Below are 17,805 nucleotides of genomic sequence, written 5' to 3' on the forward strand. Positions count from 1 at the left end.
ATGACTTTGCAGTGAATTGTGAAAGGAGGTGTGTGGATGTCGTTGAAAATTTTAACAATGAATCTGCAGTCAAACAAATCATGGATGAAATTAACAAGATCATCACGATAAGTGAAGGAGAGTGTTACACCCACAAGATGTTGAAGACCGTTCAGAAGAAAGAGGAGAAAACTAAGAAGCTTCCAATAAAGGCAAAAATTGGTTTACTGGTAGGATTATGGGTCGGAGCTTTGCTCGGGCTCATTTTCTTTGGGAAGGACTTCCTTCAAACAGGAGGTGTGCTTGGAGGTGGATCTGGAGCCATAATGGGGATGGTTGTTCCTGCTGCAAAAGAACGGCTGTTGGCAATAAAAGCTCGTATTTAATTATCTGCTGCTTTAATGAGCTCAGAGCTTCAGAGAAACTCCAAATATTCTGACCTAAAGCCGACTTAAAGGTACGGGAAGATCCATGAACCAATATCTAAAATTCAGCTCAATATTATTATGACATCAGCATCATCGTCCAGTTCATTGTCCTGTTTTATTTTTATACTTTCATTTATGCTGCAAGTTTGTTTTATCCTTTGCTTTGATTTTAAAATCCTTTGATCAGATTTGGCGTGCAGATTAAACAGTAGATTAAAGTTTTCTTTCTTCTTTANTATATATATATATATATATATATATATAGAGCTACACATAGACCAAAGTAAGTGGTGATTGTGTCTTCCTGATGGATGATGTTATAAGGAGGCAAAGGAAGGAAATAAAACACAGCAGGTATTTTGAACGGCCTCCATGGTGACAACAACAAAGACAGGAGCAGTTTGATTAGGAACTATGATTAATCACCACATATACATTTGTTGTGATTGCAGCATAAGATGGAACACTTTAATCTTCTTATAAACGAGACCTAATCTTTTCTCCTGCTTTTTTAATCTAGCATTTAGGAGTTAACTGTTGTGCTGTACCAGAAAATAATGAGACCCAATCAGGGAACAACAGAGATAAAACAAAGATGAAGAGGAATGGACAATAGGCTATCACAAAGCTCCAACAGGAGACAATTGTTCTCATATTTGTTTTATATTTTCATATTTTGCAGCTTATAAATGAATGTGTTTTTCATATTTGGTTTTAATCAAACTTTCCTCTAGTTTTACAGAAGTACATATAGTTTGTAGAGGATTTACACCCTCACCTCTGATGGAGCTCCCTCCGTTGTCTCCGGGTATCCATGACAATGTGATTGACGTGGTGGTAGTCTTGGTAACTGTGAGACGGGGCTGGTCAGGGGGTACTGTGGATGACAGGTCAGCACACTGATCATGTTTGTGTTGTAATGCTTATTTTTCTTCACCAACTTAGGGTTTCATTTTGATAAACATCAAATCAATTGATATGTGAATTACAGTTAAAGAAAAAAAAGGGCCAGTAATTTCTATTGTTTGTAATATTCTGCATGTGTATCACGTAACATTTTCATGCAAACTTTGAGGCCTTCTGAGGTCAGCACCTGTCAGTTTCATAGTCACATTGTCACATGTTATCTTTCATATGTTCAAAGCATAGAACTGATAAAAAACAAACTTTGCCTTCTTTTTATTAAAAATCTTTTAACTTTAATATTGTTTTTGTTTTTTTTTGTTTTTTTAAACTAGCAACTTTATCAAGGCTAGAGAGTAACATACTGTATGGCAAATGGACCCATGCTCCATTTGTCGTACAGTATTTACGAGAAATGGAGCATGGGTCTAAGTTGTTAATTGCAAATTAATTAAAATAAATTAATTAAAATAATTCAAGCAAAACTGGTAAAAAAGGGGGGGAAACAACATATTGTTGCCGTGAGTATTTGCATAGGTTTTTGCCAAATGGATAGAAGTATTTAATTATTCATGAATAGTACTAGATGTTAGTCAATAACAAGTTTATATTTGCTGCCCTTCTAACTGCAATAACTTAAGCAATAACTAGAATATATCTAACATTATAACAGTAATAAAGATTCCTATATCTGACTCAGCATCACCCCTAATGATAAAAAAAACAACTCTTTTTTTATTTCTGAATTAGATTGCTATACTTTTTAGTCACCACAAGGGGGCAGATAGAGATTATGACATTTAGCCTCTCAAAGGCATTTATTATGAAATTGCCTCAAACTTCTTTAAGCCTTGATAAAGTCACATATGAAAAAAATCTGAATTAATACTCTACCAAATTTTGCTAAATAACACAAAGTTTCATTATGTTCCCCTAAATCTTTGAAGAAACATTGATGTTTTGAAAAATTTTATCACAGCATACTGTTAAATTACTGCTTACTGGGGTGCATTTTCAGGCTAATATATTGGCCAAAAAATGCAGAATCAACATGCCCACAGTTTTGTATGTTTTCTATGTTTGAATGATACGTGTGTGTTTCTGTCTGCTAAGATTCCTGATCCATTTGGCCATCACGTAAATAAAATAAATAGCAGATACTATCACTTGAAACTAGCATTATAATAAAAAGAATTTGTATAAGACTGTATATTAGATGATCCCTCAGTACACGAGTAGCCTTTTTACCAGATGTTTGAGTAATTACTTGAATGCCTACTTTTTATTTTACTTTTTTATTTTAGCTCCCTTCTTATTTTAGTAAAATATTTAGATATTTTGTCCACCTCTAGGTTTGACTTCCTTAACTGTGTGTCTCTAAATGTTCTTGAGATTATTTTACCTTCAGTTGTTTACATTTTTTGCTTGATTTCTATTTTCATTTTCTTTATAAAGATAATTTTGCCGCACATTTACTTAGCCATGTTTTTTCCTGGTGTTTTCATGTACTTTCCAGCACTATTTTAACAAATCTATAACAAATGCAAATCAAACCATTTATATATAATGTTCAAATAAATTTAGACATAATATTAAACATCAGTAGATATTTTTGGCCATTTTTATGCAGCTACTATCATAACACTTTATGTAAATCAGGTTCAGTGTCAACTTTTGTTGATCAGGTATTCATAAAAAAAATATGTTCTTCTGAATATATTTGTCCTTTGAATTGTTAAAAAGAATCCTTTGAGATTTATCTACTAAAATGCAATAATTTTTTACCAAAGTGACATAAGGTATCTCTATAAACATCAGACCACAAAATTATCTCTATTCCTTTTCTTTGCCCACTTGCCTTGAACCTGCAGGTTCAGGGTGATCTCATCAGACCCCCAGTTGTTGCTGGCCACACAGCTGTAGTTCCCAGAGTCCTCTGCTTTTACTGTACGGATTAGGAAGCTCCCGTTGCCATGGACGCTACGACGACCATCCACAATTACAGGCGTAGGTGTCCCATTTGTGCTAGAATTAAACAGAGGAATTCTATATTCCAGAAAAAGCTTAGATAATGGCTGTTTAATAGACATAAATATTAATTACTTACTTTCCCTTGAGCCATTTAATGGTGGGAGGAGGATCTCCAACAGCTTTGCATGGTAAAACAATGTCCTTCATCCAGGGAGTAGTGACTGTTCCATTAAATGTCAGGATTCTAGCTGGAGCTGAGGAAAATGCAAGCATAAACAGCAACATATTAAAAACAGGGACCCACTATAAACCATTAATACAAACACATAGTTGAATTGATGCTGGTCACAAAAAGCTTGTTTAGATCTTTAAAGACAAGTGTGTTAGGAATCATGAAAAGAATTCCCCGAATGCACTGTTGGATCTTAAGAAGGTTTTACTGTAAGTGCAGTTTCAAAATGCAAAAAGGAGAAATAGGAGTGACACAAAAAATAAAAAATGTATCGCCAAAAATCATTAAACTAGAATAGACTGTTCATCAGCTTAGTAAAAGTTAGTAAAAACAAAAAACAAAACACAGTGTTCAAAAAGGACTCAGTAATAAATGGCTGCTCCTTTCTTGGTAATTATCTAAAATGTTAATTTTAAGAAGCTGAAAAGGTTTTTGCACTAAACTGTCCCTTACCAATACTTTTGCTCCAATGCCATATTTTAGCACCAATACTGATACCCAATACCTGGTTATGCAGTATCAGCCCATAACGATACCATTTTTTTTAAATGTATCTCTATGTGTGTGTATATATGAAGAACCGCATACTACTTGGATGTTAAATAATTGCCATCATGGCTTTGTCAAGCTGCTGCCTACCTTTGCGATTCAGGAAATGAGACTAATACAAAGTGAATCCAGCAGAACTTTTTATTGCCTACCTGGAATAGGTGACAATAGTTGAATAAACTTTTGGCTCTCAAAATCGTATCGGTGCCCTATTTGTTGGTACTCGCCAACACCAATACCACCATTTTAGTGCTGGATCGTGGCCCCGCCCGATACTGGTATCAGTATCGGTGCAACAATACTTACCAACCAACCCAAAATGTACTTAACTGGATTTAGATAAGAGGAACATGGTGGTTGCTCCAACAGAGTGATGGTGAGCTTTATTAAATGCATCATTGTCCTGTTTAAAAACCCACTCATTATAACACAGATGATGATCTTCAGTCATAAAGGATGCCTCCTGCATCATCTCCACATAGCCAGGCACTATCTAATGCTTCTCCACAACCTTTGAAAGAAAAAGCGCCCCCCCACTGTATGCCATGTAGAAAACATCAGGATATCTTAATCATGCAGGTAACATTCAGGACCCCTCATGACCGTCACTATTGATTTCTTTCTCATCAGAGAATAAAACTTTGTCCCACATCTCAATTTTTCATGTTTGGTTTCATTTGTGCAAACATCAAACATGCAATGTGCCACTGAAAAAGACAAGCCCTTTGCAGATGATTTTTGTTCTTTATCATAGATGTCATCCAGTGGCGGCGGGACTCCACCTGACTCCACTGGAGGTGGAGTCAGGTGGAGTCCCACCTCCAGTGGTGGTGGGACTCCACCTGACAGACCAAAAATGTTTCTGGCTCTCTCCACCTGACAGAGCCAGAAACATTTTTTTTTTGGTTTTACTCTTGACTTTTTTTTTCCATGACCCTCAGAATCCTGTAGGGTGTTTAAAATGATGCAAAGCTGCCAGTGGCCATCGTAAAAGGTTTTGCCTTTTCCATCAGGAGGTTATAACACTGTGGATACCTGATAGAAAATGAATCCACATTACTGTGATCTGTGGTCTTAAAGCTTTGATTATGAAAGCCTTATTTAGTTGGCAATAAATTGCTTCAGCAGTAATTTTTGCCTCAATCCCATACCATTTTTGGCATGTTAAAGCTCTACTTCAAAACTGCTTAAGATCCAATGGTGCAATTTCGAGATTCTTTTTTAAACTGTTCCAAAATATTTATCAGTAGCGTATCAGGGGAGACTGTGGAGGATTTGATACCTTCGGGTAAAGGCTCCACGGTGATCTTCTCACTATTGTTTCCATGTCCTGCAGCCGTCACTGCCACCACCCAGACACTGTACTGTCTGTTTCGAGCCAAATTTGGGATCCTGTAAAAATATTTATCGGGAGATGCCTCAAACTCACTCATCACCTGTAAACCCAAGAGAAGACAAAGGACAATGTAACAGGAGACTGCAGTAGTATTTAACACTTTGGAAATGTGGCTGCATTGGCCTTAAACTCAGTAAACATAAAAGACAAGAGAAGATCGTGAAAGTTTTATGGTAAAAAAATGCTAATACCATGGGATGCAAGTTAGAGCAGAAGACGATGTATTTTCTGATGATGCCATTAAGTTTAAGCGGAGGCAGCCAGGAGACAAACACAGCAGAGCTGCTAGAGGCTGCAGCCTTTACTCCTGCTGGTGGACCAGGAACTAAAGAAAGAAAAACAAAGTCATACAATCATCATGAACTCTCCATAAGCAAAAAAAAAAAAAACAAACAAACAAAAAAAAAAACATAACTTGGTAAAGATTTAATTTTCCCCTACCATCCTCTTTGGTGCGAACATAGATCTGCTCACTGCGGACTCCATCTCCAGCATTAGTGAAAGCTAAGACCTGGATGCTGTAGTTGGTGTACTTCTCTAAACCATCCAGCTCCAGAGAAGGCTGACCAGTTGTCACATTCCGGATTTCACCAAGTTCTAAAGCAGAACGGGAAAAAACATTTATAAGTAAGGTGAAGATCTGGTGATGATTGGTGGAATTAGGCATACATTTGAAAGAAAAATGTTTTAGCCAAACTTCTTATTACAATGACCTGAAACACTCAGCTAGTATAAATAAATAAATAGATAGATAGATAGACATGCAGATAGATGTGTTCATTGTAAATAGGTCAACAAGACGTATCATGCAGCAGACCCCCCCCAAGCATTGCCATGACCTGATTCAGAGTATTAACAGTGTTAGTTAGCTTTGAAGCATAATTACCTTATTATGTAATGCTGTGAAAATTAGTTCCAGTACCTCAGATTTATAATTAGTTTAAACAAGCTATTATATGCAGCCATATAACTTTTTGACAAATCAGCAGCTCCAAGTTGCTAGCTCAGAGAAAATAACCACATTCCTCAAGATCCTGTCAAAGTGTTCCTCTGTGTGAAAGTCAGTACCTCCATCAGGCAGATTTGCCCAGTAGATTACTCTGTAGCCCTGCAGGTTTCCATTGAGAGCTTCTCTTGGTAGAGGCATCCAGGAGAGGGAAATCACCTCTGGAGATTTGGCTACTGCCAGCACATTTTCAGGAGGTCGGGAGGGCACTGTCAAGGAGAGAAAAAAAACGAAAGACTGAGGTTTTAGGCTGAATGTTAATTTCTTGAGGGACCGTTTAGTTGTCCATCCTCCACCCATCTTCTCTTGCTTATTTTGTCAGGGTCGCAGTGGGGCCGCTGCCTATATCCTGCACCCAAGGACAATTCAGAGAAGCCATTTAACCTAAGACTCATATTTTTGGACTGTGGGAGTACCTGGAGAGTACCCATGCCTGCACTGGGAGAACATGCAAACGCATTCAAGTAGACCCTGGGCTGGGGATCGAACCTAGGAACTTCTTGCTGTAAGGCAACCATGCTACAAATTGCTCCACCGTGCAGACAACCGTTTTAGTTACTGATGAAAAATACAGACCGAGGAGCTGCTGTTTTTAAAGTGATTTTTAAAACAGTAGTCTAAGAAAAGAAGTGAAAATAAGATAAACCTTACTGATAAGGAGAAATTCACAACAAATGACTCAAGAGAGAATACTTACATTTTGGGAAGCTAACATTTTACTTTTGTTGGTGTCAACAAATTTATATATTCACTCATCTGTTCTGTATGATTGCATAAATTTAAATTAAAACAAAATAATTGTTTAGATATATTTATTGGCTTACATAATCTAGAAAATAATATTATCATATTCCGAAAAGCCAACTACTCTCTCTTTAACAAGTTGTTGTCTTTATATTTACTGGATGAGCCATTTACTCTCTGCACAGAACTCTATAATTGAACCTCTATAATTGAAACTCAGTAATTGCACCTTTCTGGGAATCCCTAAAAAATAAAATAAAAATAATTCCACTGCTATTGGTAAATTGCAAGTTTTTTAAAATTGTTTATTTGCAAATCGGCTTAAATCTGTTTTATATCTATCCTGTTTTGTGGCCCTCAGTGTATTCTCTGATAGTTGCTATAGAGCTGAACTGTCATTCAGATGAGTCTCTCAGGTTGTGTTCAGTGTAGTACAAAAAAGGAAAATAACCAGTAATGTTTTGAAATGTAAGCAGATGAATGACTACAGAGAATTATATTTCAAAGAACTATTTAATTTCAAATTATGTCCAGCAGGTGGAGATCTTCTACAAGGTGCTGTCGAGCATCTTTTGTCACAGCAGGTAATAGCTAATGAGATGAGAAGATATAAGACAAACTGCATTAGCTGTAACTAATAATCTACAGTGTCCCATAAAATATGTACACTTGTTAATCTAAAAACATTGCATTAAGTGTATTCTATTAGGATTTTATCTGAAATATCAACATAAAGTGACATTAATGTTAATGAAAAAGGGTACAATTTTTAATATAGTGCAGGGGTCATCAACGTTTTACAGGCCAAGGACCCCCAAACTGATGGCGAGGTGGAGCGGGGACCCCCTAATTATATATATTGTATGAAATTGAGTTATATCAGACTGGTTTTATTGTCACTCTATTACAGATGGAGTCATGTAAAAAAAGAAATTCCGTCCTGGGATTATTAAACTATTTCTTATATATTTATGTTACTGTGTATTTAAAAACATTTCAATTAGTGGAAAAAAATGCTGGGAGAATATAAAAAAAAAAGTCTAATCAACCAAAACTTTTGTGACGCCCATGCAGTACCTCTGTGGACCCCCTAGGGGTCGCGGACCCCCTGTTGAAGACCTCTGATCTAGTGACTTAATCAAGTTTACAAATCTAAAAAGGGATCGCACCTGTGTCGGGGATCTTTGATACTACTATAAAGCTACCACAGACCTCCTGGCTGCATTTCTAATGAATATTGGTGCTGTGCTTTTGCCAGGTTAGGCACTATAGATAAATATGTCTTAGTCATCTTGGACATTGGTGGTTCTAGACCACAAAAACACGGCAATAGTTTATGATTTAGAATAAAATCAAAAAGCTGCAGAACCAACGAGCTACAGCACTTGGAGATCTGCACTGAAATGCCATTTCCTCATCATTTAGTTGATTCAAATTTTACTTTGTTCAAATTAAAAATGTGTACTTTAAGTTTGAAATTTTTACTTTTATTTACCTAAAATAAAGAAATAAATCCTTTCCCATGTAAAAACAAACAAACAAAAAAACAGCTGAAATAAATAGTTGATAAATACATATTTACTAAAAGATAAAATAAAGTAATATTTTAGAATATTAGTTCAATGCACATTATTATTTTGAACTTACTTTACACGAAAATTACCTGTTCTGATCGAATCAGAATGAGAACTTTTGGAAACTGATCAATTCAGCTGTAACAAATTTGAGAATTTTTTTTATTTGGTCCAAATAACATTTAGCAGATGAAAACTATGACTATCCATTATAACTGAAGCTTATACCTTAATTTTTAAATCATATGGGGATTAAAGACAAATTGGTCCAAAGTAGCAATCAGTTATTATGCCTGAGTCAACGCATATTATCATAAAATATTTTAATTAGTATTATGCCTTCAGTACAGGGTCAAGGACCAATTCTACAGGGGTACTGGCCCCTGATGGCCCCTGTCTAGAACCGGCCATAATCTTGGATTAAACAGCGCTCATAGTTTAATCTGTCGACTGTGCTGCTTTGTCTCGATACTGTTTACTGTGTCTCGATGATGCTCTTTGTTCCGTGAATATTAAGAAACCTCTCTTGAGGCCTTCAATGACCATTTGAAAAAAGGATTTACTAATCTGAGAAGGTGATTGGCTGCTCTGAATATTTAAATAACCATTTCTTCTTTTCCTTCCATCTTACATTAAATTGACAATTTTCTGTTAGTAAATCAGTTCAGATTCTAAAGAATTAATCTTTTGGATAATATGCAAAAAGAGGGTAACAAAATACTAGATACATTTTTGAGGAGCAATACATATATTCCCCACATTTTAAGAGCCCCAGATCTCCAGCTCACCATCCTCCAGGGTCTTGGTGACCACCTGCTGTGAAGAAGGTCCTGTTCCAGCTCTGTTTGCAGCCTGAACAACCACGCTGTACTGAGTGAACTTCTTCAGATTGTCCAGCATGATGCTCTCGGTGGTGTCTCCTGTTGAATCCACACTGATAATAGTAAACTGGTGACTCCCTCCAGGACTGTACTCCCTGTAGCCCACCTGGTAGCCGCGGATCACACCGTTTTGCAAATGTTTATGGGGAGGCTGTGGAGAGTATGAGATAAGACGAGATTAAGAAACAAACACATCAGAACATATCTTTTATCTCCACTATGTTCAGCAAAATGGTGGATTATATTGTTAAGATGCTGAACTTTATGATGAAACATTTTTTTGGTAATTTTTATACAGTTTTTATTTAATTTTTCAAAATGAAGGAAGTGCAATTACAACCCAAGGTCCTGCTGATGATGTGAGACATTTATTCATGAGCCTACCTTCCAGGAAACTTTGATGCTCTGTGGGGAGGTTGGCTCCAGAGTGACATCTTGTGGGGGGCCATCAGGAGCTGTGAATGAAGCATATAATTTACCATTTCCACAACTCAAAACAAAAATAGAAAAATTCACTAGGTGGTGCTGTTGAACTAAAAATCTGCTTTTCAGGTTCCCACTGAGCCATGCACATTAGAGCTATTCCCTTAGATCAATATTAATTAAAAAAAGTCGAACATCTTCAACAAACCACTTAAAAATCGAGACAAAAAGAATGATAATACAATTTATAACTTGAGTTTAGTTATTAATTTAATCAAATGTGCCATTCAACATGCTTTAAGGCCCAGGAGGGATCATTAAAAGCAATAGAAAATAGGCTAGAACTAAGAGGACCAGCTAAAAGCAGTGGTGAACAGATTTATTTCTAATTTATTTCATATTATAGCCTCAACATCTATACAATTATGGGTTGTTAGAATGATCATAATTCTTTGTACAAATTTCTTGCCAAATATCCATCTGAATAGAGTCCAAAACCTAACGTCCAATTAGAGAGAAACCGAGAAACTCTTAAACTGAGCTCTTCTTTTAATATTTAATGAAATGATTAAGTCAAAATAATACAGCCGCTTTTCTGCATTAACACTATTGGCAAGGTTTTTATTTCATCCTTATTTTTAATGTTCAGATTACACCAAGAGCATTTTGGAATTACCACAAAAAGAGAGTTGAAATAAAAAACAATCAAAATAAGGTTAACTTGTCACTCCTTGCTTATGTTAATCTTAATGCTACCACATGCACTGTTGCCTGTTTGTCCACTTATGTACAGAGCCAGGCTGCAAATGTAAAATCACTCATTTTTGTGTAATTGCTAGCTGATTCCTGCTCTCTAGGATAGTACTAATAGCGTCATACCTCCTATGCATTATATCTTTCTCTCAGACTGCAATGTTAACTCTGTGATGACTGTTCTTTAACATGCTTTTATTAAAGTGAACAAAGTCATATTCTTGATTATCTAATTCTATTTTCTTTTAAAATTCCTTATCACTGCTTTTCAGCTTGGAGATGCTTCAGAGTTGTTGGCCAGTGTTAAGGCTGATTTATAGTCAGAAACCAGGTGGTCTGCGTGTGTGTCGCAGTAAATGCAAATGTGCCTCCGCCCCTGCCGCAGACACTCTGCTCCACCTTTAAAAATTGTAGGTAACAGCAGACAGTGCCACAGACAGGAGGCCTCTGATTGGTCAAATCTACATCCGCTCTACACTATCCGTATTTCCTGTTTGGTACCTTACCGGCTTGTTTTGTTTGTATGACCGCCATTGCAGAAAACGATTTGTGAAGATGGACCAGCTAGAAAATACCGACGGCTAGTTCATGACTGTCCCTATTGCGTTGACTCTCTTGCGCAGACCAAACTTCAATATTGGGCATAAATCAAAAATATCTGCGACAAGCTCACTGCGACACACTGCTGCGGGGAGTATAACCAGCCCTTTATACAGTCAAAGGGAGTCGAATGATTCCTCAAATGAAGCTAACTAACCTGCTTCATCAGTAGTGATGGTGAGCTCATTGCTGGGGTTGCTGTTTCCAATAATGTTCTTGGCAACCATACGGATGTTATACGTTGAAGAAGGATGGAGGTCAATAATAGTGGCTTGGTTAAGCTGCGGTGACACATCTTTGGTTACCTGCGCAGACAACCATGAAGCTGGAAGAAAACAAATAGAATATTTAGAAAAACACAATTAAGTTTTGTTTTATTCTTTAGTTAACTTCATCTGTTAGTACCTGTTTTGTTCTTGCACTCAATATCGTATCCTGTGATAGGACTGTTGCCGTCAAACCCCATAGTCCAGCGGAGAGCTATAGTTCTGTCTTTGACCTCCCGGATCTCCACCTCGGGAGGATCTGGTGGTTCTGAGGAAATTTCAGCAGAGTAATACATTTAGAGAGAGAAGAGAGCTTTTTGATGGACCTACATAGTTTATTTTATAACATATTAGGGGTGTGATCCTATAAATGCAAGGTCTTATGGTATAACTTTAATAAATACCGGGCAAAACATAATATTTACTACTCTGAGACAAGGTTTTATTCCACAGATAACCTTCCTGAGTTTAAAGGAGAGGAAATCTTACCTTGCACAGTCAGCTGTATGATGCCTCTGTCCTCACCAAAGGAGTTGATGGCATGACAGGAGAAGAACCCTGAGTCCTCGCGAACAGTTGGCATGATCTAAGGACAAACTTACTTAATTGGGTTTTCAAAATGACGCATTTGAATAACAAACTTTAAATATAAATCTGGTTCAATCTATTTGTTGAATGATGTTATTTTCCCTAGATGAAACACATGAAATAGAGACTAATATAAAGTTAACTTTATATTGTAAAACTAACACATTTTCAGAGCAAGAATATCAAAGTGACAGGGAAACATGTTCCGGTCCTTCTTAGCTGCTTTAAAACCTTAATTCTGTTCTCTACTAAATAACTTTGCATCAAGTCAGGGTATAAGATTGTGACTTTATGCTTAGGCTGATTTCAGCTATGCAGAACAATGAATTAAGTCTGCTTTGACTGGGTTAAACAAGAGACATCATGTGACAGCCTGTTCACACCCAAAAAAGACTGATATGGCATTGACAACAAAGTTCTGCAAAGAAATCAAAATAAGGACTGTGGATTATGCTGGACGGTACAGTAAGTGCTGCCAAAAGTAGCAGAAAATACAGTTTTTAGGTTTAGGGGAAGATACATTTGGTCACATTGTATCCAACTGAATTGGAGATCTTTGATTGTCCTTGTAGTGATGAAAATCCTAGTTTTAAAGCAGTTATTTGTAAAATATTACCTGCTTACACTGAAGGTGTTTGAGGATCTGGAACATTATTAGTGGGAAATAAGGCAAATAAAAAAAAATATTTGGGAGGGTACACTTTGTTTTCACAGTACAGTTCTTCTACCTTAACACATTTTTTTCCAGCTCCAGTTTCTCCTACTCTTTTTTTTTTTTTTTTTTGCCTCAGATGGACCTCACTTCCCCCTCACATTGGGTTAGATTTAGAGTCACACTGATTGCTCACCACTAGTGTTGAGACGACTTCGTCAGCCACTTCCTTGTAAGTAACCACGTATCGGCTGGTTTCGGGGTTGATGATGCGCTCCTCTTTCTCCCAGCGAACCATGATGGGTTTCTCCCCGTGAGCAATGCAGCTCATCCTCTTCTCCTCACCTTGCGTGGCCAGAGTGGTGTTTGGGTAGGAGGTGATCATGGCTGGTACTGGGGAGTGGAAAGTAATGTGAAAAAAAAAAGGAATCAATTGATTAATATTCATTATATTCCATAATTCATTTCATTTAAATAAAATTTATATTGCGTTTAATGCCTATCTTTCTTTTTGCAGAAAAAAAACGCTGTTTTACATTTTCTAAGACAGCTGTGACAAACATTAAAATACTCCAGGGACCATCATAAAGTCATGTTTGAATTTGCCTTTCTCCACATCAACTTAGAGATTGGAAAGAAGCCCTAAAGGTGAACCTGCGCCTGCTTTGATAACGACAGCAAACGGTAACATGCTGCTTTTCTGAAGATGAGGCAGAGGGTTGCAGAAAAAAAAGCTTTGACTCCTGTGTGAACTCCCATCAGTCTGAGAGTGGAGCCAGTCTGGCTCTATGCTGTAACCACACACTGAGCTCATTAGCAGCACATCCAGCCAGTGTGTGTATCTGTGTGTGTGTGTTGATCGGTGGTATGAATATATGCTGTGAACATCTCACCTTCAATTTAAAATCGCTAAACACAGATGCACATGTTTACCAACTTTTATTTCATCTTTTTTTTTACTTGAAGCTGTTTTGTGATCATAACACAACATACTCAACATACCGAGATAGATTTATGTCACATTAACTTTTAGAGATTGATGAATATAGAAGATATATTTGCTTCATCTAGTCTCGTCTTGTTAAATTCTATCCTCGGATCCTCAGACTCAGATTTTAAATGTTAGGAGTATAGAAATGATTACATAGCTTACAGCACATTTGTTGCATTAAATTCTGCATTTTTTTGCATAATACATTTGAACGTTGAGAGAACCAACATCAGCAGTCCTGTGTCTAGTTTTAAAGCCACTTTATATATTTTTCATAATATTTTTAGATATAGTTTCTTAAAGTGCCTAAAAGAGAAGTGGAAACAAAAAAGAGATGCACAGTTTAACTTTTTTTTTTTTTTTAAATACCGAAATATTGGCTTTCTCTCTAGGGCTGCAACTAATAATTATTTTGCAAATAGATTAATCTGTTGATTAATTTTTTGATTAATAATCGGATAGCAAAAAGTTCTTTGAAGAAGACTTTTTTTTTTTTAAACCTGTTGAAACTAAAACTTTTCCATTTGAGGTGATCTGGAAACAGTTATTTTAATCTTAAATGCAAAATGTTTATACATTTTTTTTAGAATTTTGATATAATTACTGCTCTAAGTAGGTTGCTCTTTCAGCTAAAGGCATATTTTATGGTCTCTATTCTCCAGTTAACGATTCCTCTATTGCTAAATTAGTCCACGATTATTTCAATAATTGATTAATCACGATTAATCTGATTAATTTTTTCAGCCGTAATTCTTTCTTCCTCTTTATAAGTACTCTTTAGAATCACCCATGAATGAAAATAGAAAAGCAAAAGTTTAATATTATTAAATATTATAATAAAATTTTCTATATTTATGGTAATTTCTTTGCAAAGAAGCTCAAAGTAACTTGAAAAGTATTTATTTAATAAGAATTTAAAATGTTTTAATTGAAGTCTGACCTTAAAGGATGTTTTGATCTACATCTTTCCAGCTTACTGTATATTTCAGGTGGTTTTGCTGATAGAAAATGAACCTCTGCCCCAGTCTCTTGTAGTCTGCAGCAGGTTTTCTTCCAGGGTTTCACTTTACTAAACCTGGCTCACCCAATCAGCTTGTCGCTGCTGAAAGAAATTATCCCCAGAGAATGTTGCTGCCAACATCATGTTTTATGTTTTCAATAGCATTTTCAGGGTTATTGTAGCATATATAGGTAATTGCAGATAAGAAATATACAAAATAGAGCTGTAATCAGAAGGTCTAAGTTCAGCTCTGAGAGAAGGTTTAATGTATGCTTAATCAGAATCCACACAGTATTTAAGTGCAAGATTGTGTAATATGTGAAGAAGAGAAAATAATTACAACTTTACAAGTGTACTCAACAATAGTTCTATTCTGCGTGGTTTGCAGTCTCCAGTTCATATAGCCCGACAAGGCTGCATAATTGTCCTAAAAGTTTGGTTGTGAGAAGTGATCTATGATTATTCGGACTTATTTATGTTAAATGTAATTTCTCTGAAAGCTCTCATCTCTGATTGTGTTTTCAGGCGACCGGAATCTTTCTTCTCACAATGCTGTGCCTCTTGGCTTTGAGCACAGAATGACCATAATAACCATATGGGACCTCAACCTACACTTTAATACATAGATCTCCAATCAACAGGTTTTACAACCTGAGTTCCGGATCTCTGCAGTTCCTCCAAAGTTTCGACAATCTTTGTGGCTGATCTCCATTTCAGTGATCTCTCTGATCAGTCATTAAAGCTAGAACCGTGCTTAAAACTTCCCCACAACTGTATCCTTGACCTGCCTGATGTTTCCCTTTGTCTACATAATGTCCTTGGTTGTTAATGTTTCATAACAAACATCTGATGCATTTGCAAAGCAGGTGGATCTCTACTTTATTAAATATAAATCCATGCCACACCTTTTAAGCTTAAAACAATGAAATCATGTATTTTCAATTCATCTGAATATCCACCAGCCATGATGAGTATCCATCATGCTTATGGATTTCTCATTTGTGTTTGTGAGTAAAAATGTTGATCTCTATGTCAGGTTATTAGAAACTACCTTGGTTGTTGTGACACAACTATTAGTGGTAGTTTCTGTTATATCATGAAGTGACCAAATGTCTTCAGAGAAAACATATAAAATTGAATATTTGGCTTCCATCTACTGTGATCAAAATAAGTGGTCCTCCTTATTGTCAATCATTCTGGTGATATGTTTTTTTATTAGGGCGTATTAAGTGCTCGTTCCAATTTTCACTTACCGGTGGTGAGTCTGACATAGTGAAAAAAAATCTTCTTTCATAAAGTAAGCTTGTAAGAGCAATGCAGACATAAACTTTTAAACAGAGTTGCACAAGGAGAAATGGGCTTGTGCATGCTCTTTCATATGTTTAATAGGCATTCCCTCTCGGGAGCTGGTACAGGGTTGTGCATGTGCATTTTTTTTAAAGTGTCTTTGCAAAGTGTCTTTGTCTTCCACAATAACTTTAAGTGTAATAAGTTTATAGATTGTAGAGCATAAATGTATGTAAAGTTGTAGGTTTTCTCAGTTTCTTATTTCACATAAGGAACAAAAATGCAGCAAGGATCCCCCTTTACCTTGATGTGTTCTTTCAATGATTGCCTGATTATATTTATATAATGCAATCATGTTTATGATGTTTGTGTTTGTGGTAGCTGTTGAGTTAGGATGCTGTAGAAAACAACGTTTGTTTTAACAGAACGGTAATGGCAGCTACATGTGGCAGATCCTTGTGCAGCACTGGTTAGAGGCCTTTGCTTCCTAGAAAAGATGCAGTTTGTGTGTCTGAGTCAGTGAGCGAATGTCTGTACAATCCTGAATAACATATCAGTGAGCAGGAGTGTTTCACTGTGTGTGCATATACACAAGGAAGTGTGTGCGTGTGAGCGGCTATGTCTGGGGGAGCTAAGTGGGCGAGCAAAGAGAGCAGAAAAGACTTGTGCTCATGACACATCTCACCCTCAGTACACGATGGAGGAGAGGGAGAGAGCATGTACCCCTGCAGCGTTAACTATGATCCCTCACTCACTCCCTCTATCTCCCTCCTTAGGCTCCCACCAGGACAGCCATGATTTAATGATGAGAGAAACCACTTTGATTATTCGTACACAGCAGACTAGTCCGCTGGCCATGCTATTGTCTCTAACCAGCCCAAACAAAGACATGCACACATGGAGAAACACAGATACACCCTCATTCAGGAATGCACAATGACAAACAAAGGTCTGCTGTGCATCTGTATGCAGTAGTAAAAAAGGATATATGCAAGTAATAAAAAAACATCAAAAAAGCAGTTCAGTCATGCATACACAGATGGAGACAAAGTGCTGTATGGGGATGTCATGGATCAGATTTATTTTGACCTCACCAACTGTAGTGAAGTGTCAGTAGAGTCACATAGTTATACAAATGTTAAAATTTCCTTGTGGGATATATTAGCAGCCCGTTTTAAGACATATTAATATTTTGTAATATTTAATTGATGGTAAAGTAAACTAATTTTAAAAAGATTTTAAACACATTTTCTAAGGTTTGTCATATTAGTTCATGGTTACATACAGGAGCTGTCTGGTTATTTTTTCGGACCAAAAATGTATAATATTGGCCTGAGGTTTGGTAGTTCTAATAAAACAGACATCGTGTGGTTATTATAACTATATCTACAGTGTTATCTCAAATTTTGCTAAAAACATAAATTATTACTTCTTGGTCACAGCTTTTTTAGCGATATAGATTAATGGGCATTCTCTTTTTGGCAGCCTTCAAATTCATATTGTATCTGGATACAATATTTGATTATTGGTGCTTTTTCAGAGTGGATTATGGATGGATGGATGATGATGGATGGATGGATGA

The 17,805-nt window shown here is 36.5% G+C and overlaps 2 protein-coding genes across 2 annotated transcripts in view; one reads left to right on the plus strand and one right to left on the minus strand.

Annotated features, from left to right (window-relative positions):
* The window catches only part of LOC107096714, a 24,138-nt gene extending 23,832 nt beyond the window's left edge, over window positions 1-306 (plus strand). Inside the window, exons 6-7 of the mRNA XM_015393495.1 lie at window positions 70-209; window positions 274-306. Coding sequence (XP_015248981.1) covers window positions 70-209; window positions 274-306 — 173 coding nt within the window. The remainder of the gene's footprint in view (window positions 1-69; window positions 210-273) is intronic.
* A 617-nt stretch (window positions 307-923) lies between these two features.
* The window catches only part of LOC107096724 (Down syndrome cell adhesion molecule homolog), a 140,596-nt gene continuing 123,714 nt past the window's right edge, over window positions 924-17,805 (minus strand). Inside the window, exons 12-25 of the mRNA XM_015393506.1 lie at window positions 13,142-13,338; window positions 12,195-12,291; window positions 11,845-11,973; window positions 11,597-11,764; window positions 10,048-10,118; window positions 9,571-9,814; window positions 6,527-6,673; window positions 5,900-6,055; window positions 5,650-5,783; window positions 5,345-5,498; window positions 3,418-3,535; window positions 3,169-3,335; window positions 1,186-1,284; window positions 924-949 (exon numbers count right to left, since the gene is read on the minus strand). Coding sequence (XP_015248992.1) covers window positions 924-949; window positions 1,186-1,284; window positions 3,169-3,335; window positions 3,418-3,535; window positions 5,345-5,498; window positions 5,650-5,783; window positions 5,900-6,055; window positions 6,527-6,673; window positions 9,571-9,814; window positions 10,048-10,118; window positions 11,597-11,764; window positions 11,845-11,973; window positions 12,195-12,291; window positions 13,142-13,338 — 1,907 coding nt within the window. The remainder of the gene's footprint in view (window positions 950-1,185; window positions 1,285-3,168; window positions 3,336-3,417; window positions 3,536-5,344; window positions 5,499-5,649; window positions 5,784-5,899; window positions 6,056-6,526; window positions 6,674-9,570; window positions 9,815-10,047; window positions 10,119-11,596; window positions 11,765-11,844; window positions 11,974-12,194; window positions 12,292-13,141; window positions 13,339-17,805) is intronic.

Source organism: Cyprinodon variegatus, unplaced genomic scaffold, assembly GCF_000732505.1.
Source record: "Cyprinodon variegatus isolate N-32 unplaced genomic scaffold, C_variegatus-1.0 Scaffold24, whole genome shotgun sequence".
NCBI lineage: Eukaryota > Metazoa > Chordata > Actinopteri > Cyprinodontiformes > Cyprinodontidae > Cyprinodon > Cyprinodon variegatus.